The following is a 3,613-nucleotide window of genomic DNA, read 5'->3' as shown; positions in this document are numbered from 1 at the left end:
GGCTTTCTGACAAGATGCGCGTTAAATATCGAGACAGCATCACTGATTATAATGGGTTCTATTGTATTTCGTCGCGCCGGGCCGGTATAAACACCAGCATTGACTAGAGCAGCCACGATCAGCTCCGGTGGCCATGGAGCCGTAATGCGCCGCAAACGTGTGCAGTGATGCACAGATCAGCTCTAACGTCACTGAATCTGGTGTTAATGAACCATCCATTCATCATATCATCATGCAAAACTAAGAATTAGAATCATTATAATGTGCCGATCAAATATAGGTGCGGGTGGGTGGCAGGCGGATAATTTATTTGAAGTAGCGGACTCGGGTAAAGTTTGAGCTCATCTGTGCATCTCTACACTGACCTGAGTCGCCAGTAGCAAACAATGGAGCACGCTCTACTGGACAAACTAAGCAATTACACCATTTAGAAGCATTTAATCTGCGTTATATGTTCTGTAAAAAAAAAAAAAGTTAATATCGGCGGCATATTCGCCGATACCAATATATCTGCGACAGGCTCATATCAGCCGATAATATCGGCAAAACGATATATCGGTCAGGCTCTAGTAAGTTATACAAGAAAATGGTGGTTGCAGTAAAATGCTGGACTTACCCGTGTCCTGTCCTCAATGCTGGAGATGTGCAGTTGCATGGGGATGTTGAAACTATGTAGAAAGTTCCCACCAAACACAAGTGCGTCTACTGGAGTATACACCGCATGGATCCAACCTAACATAAAAAAAAAAATTTAAAAAGGGTTTTATTTAGGTTTAATTCACAGAAAACATGCAATTTAAGAAAGTTCAAACTAATCATTCAAAACTAAACCCATGAAAACACATGGTAATCTAAAAGATTCCAAATAAATACGCACACAATATAACAGTCAAGTGTTTCTCTTCATGTAAACAAATGTGTGTGCCTGCATGTGCTCACCTGATGGAATAATGAACGTGTAGCCCTGCTTGAGCTCAATCCTTTGGCAATCAGTGGCCTTGTCACCAAGGAAGATGTCGCCTTGTTTCCCTGACAACACCCAGTTCTCATAAAGCTCCAGGTTTTGTGGCGTTGGTGGGATTAACCAAAACACCTGTAGCAGACACATCCAAATCAAGCTCATCTAGACCAAAACCATTTTTGGGTGTTTTAACAGCAAACTAATTATACAAAACACACCAGTTCATATGGCGTTATCAGTGAGCTCACGTCTACGCTAAATTCGAGTAAGCATGATTTTAGTATGTATACTACTGCTCAAAGGACTGGGGTTTAAAGATTTTTAAGAATTTATCAAACTATTGATCAAAAGTGACAAATACTTTGAAGTCTGAAAATTCAGCATTGCCATCGAGAAATTACATTCTAAACATAATAGAATGTAGAAAACAGTATTTTACATTGTAATATATTTCACAATATTACTGTATTTAGTTTATAAAATAAATGCAGCCTTGGTAAGCATAAGACACTCTAAACTGATGCCAAACTTTTGAACAGTAGTGCATCTATACAGTGTTCTCTGACCTTGCAGCCCTGCAGTATGTGGTACCACACAGATGTGCCTCCAAAGTCTATGTGGAAATCTGTGTAACAGCCCTGCACGCTCATTAGGCAGTACCTGGAAACAGAACACAGGCAAATTTGAAATAGGAGAAAATTACTGTTTTGTTGAATAACAAGAATGAACAAAGAGTGCTGTGTGAGAAATGGGACATGAACATAATGCAGCAGACTTATTTCCCAGTGAACAAAGCCTTTTTGTTTTAAAGCCTTCTCAAGATGTAAAATAAGACCAAGCTTTCATTAATGCAAACTATATTTAAGGATCTAGTATATGCTCACTTCTGCACTTTGGGGTATTGCATCTCAGTGATAGAGTTTGTAGAATCTCTTTGTCTTTCTTTTAAGTGTCGTGGCCACATGTTGTCCACCCAGTCAATCATGTCCACCTGTAACAACATGGAAAAAAATTTATCACAGACTGATCTAAATATTAGTATTTTTTGGTGTGTTTTAAAGGGATAGTTCAACCAAAAATGAAAGTTCTGTCATTAATTACTCACCTCATGTTGTTCCAAACCTGTAAGACCTATGTTGACTGACACGGAAGTATTCTCGTAGCTTCATAAAATGAAAGTTGAACCACTGCTGTCACATGGACTATTTTAATACCTCTCTGGGCCTTGAACGTATCAGTTGCATTGCTGTCTATGCAGGGTCAGAAAGCTGTCGGATTTCATAGAGAGTGAGACAATGAAAAACCGATGCCAGAGCAACACTACAGTATTTTTCTGCATACACTCCTCCTCGTCTCCTGAATGCTGAACAAATGTTGCATAACTACCACAACTTGCTGGGTTATTTGAGCGCACACCTACGCTCTCACAATCTCACACATACACTAAATAACTCGCCCATCACGAGCACTAGCCCACACACACCAACTATTAATAAGACATCTCAAATCACGCTGACAAAATCACAAGGATTCAATGTTAAGAGCCTTGGAGAACAATTACTCGTATGGTTCCAGCAGAAAACTACTAATGGTCACATTCTTTTTTCAGTTTAACATCAGAGCACGTATGAGTTTCTATACACGTACATATGTTCCTTTATTTCACCATAATACCTCTGTTCAAAATTGTATACATTTTAAGACAGCACTGCATGTATCCTTCACAGAGAAGGCAAGTGTATATAAGACTGTATTTAAAACAAGAAGTGATACTTTCAAAAATGCCACTGCAGTACAGATGATTAACAGTGATTTCTGCAACACATACAGTACTGCTCAAAACTGGGGTTGGTATGATTTGTCCTCTTATGCTCACAAGGGCTGCATTTTTTTTTTAAATACTGTAAAAAAAGCAGCAACATTTTAAAATGTTATTACAATAAATTAATTATTTATTCACTTTTTAACCCCATGCCAGCATCAAGGCTATTTTGATGGCGATGATTAATAGCTAATAGTTTGATATTTAAGATGTAATGTATTCCTAGTATGATGTCAAAGCTAAATTTACAGCAGCCATTACTCCAGTCTATAGTGTCACTTCTTCCTTCAGAAATTATTTTAATATGATGATTTGTTGCTAAAGATAAATATTTCTTATTATTGAGTTATTATACTTTTATTTTTAACTGAAAACAGTTGTGCTACTTAGTATTTTTGTGGACAGTTTTCACGTTGCTTTTCTTCACAGGATACTTTGCAGAACAGAACAGAATAGAAATGTTACGGAACAGAATAGTTTTGTAGAACGGAAAAGAAATGTTTTGTAACAATGTAAGCCTTGTCGGTAGGTCTGTGCGATATGGACAAAAAAAACCTATCCTCCGAGATGTGGGTTCCCAGGAACTTGAAGCTGGAGACACGTTCAACAACTGTCCCGTTAATGTGGATGGGGTCATGCGTGTTTCCTTTCTTCTTCCTAAAGTCCACAATAAGCTCCTTTGTCTTACTGGTGTTAAGGAGCAGGTTGTTGTCAGCGCACCATGCGGCCAGGTGCTGTACCTAAATGCATTCAGTGTGAATTTGAAACATTTCCAAAAGAAAACCAATTAGAGCTTTATCAAAAAGCTGTAACATGTCTCTAGAACAGAC

General features: G+C 38.2%; 1 protein-coding gene across 1 annotated transcript in view; it reads right to left on the bottom strand.

Moving 5' to 3' along the window:
• Positions 1 to 3,613, bottom strand: part of LOC107679864 (lysine-specific demethylase 2A-like) — a 30,837-nt gene that overhangs the window by 21,668 nt on the left and 5,556 nt on the right. Inside the window, exons 2-5 of the mRNA XM_016475572.1 lie at positions 1,846 to 1,952; positions 1,528 to 1,621; positions 940 to 1,093; positions 617 to 732 (exon numbers count right to left, since the gene is read on the bottom strand). Of these exons, the coding sequence (XP_016331058.1) occupies positions 617 to 732; positions 940 to 1,093; positions 1,528 to 1,621; positions 1,846 to 1,952 (471 nt within the window). The remainder of the gene's footprint in view (positions 1 to 616; positions 733 to 939; positions 1,094 to 1,527; positions 1,622 to 1,845; positions 1,953 to 3,613) is intronic.

The sequence above is a fragment of the Sinocyclocheilus anshuiensis genome, unplaced genomic scaffold (genome assembly GCF_001515605.1).
Source record: "Sinocyclocheilus anshuiensis isolate Anshui unplaced genomic scaffold, SAMN03320099.WGS_v1.1 scaffold788, whole genome shotgun sequence".
NCBI lineage: Eukaryota > Metazoa > Chordata > Actinopteri > Cypriniformes > Cyprinidae > Sinocyclocheilus > Sinocyclocheilus anshuiensis.
Note: the sequence above shows the minus strand (reverse complement) of the source record. Positions and strands in the feature narration are given on the sequence as shown.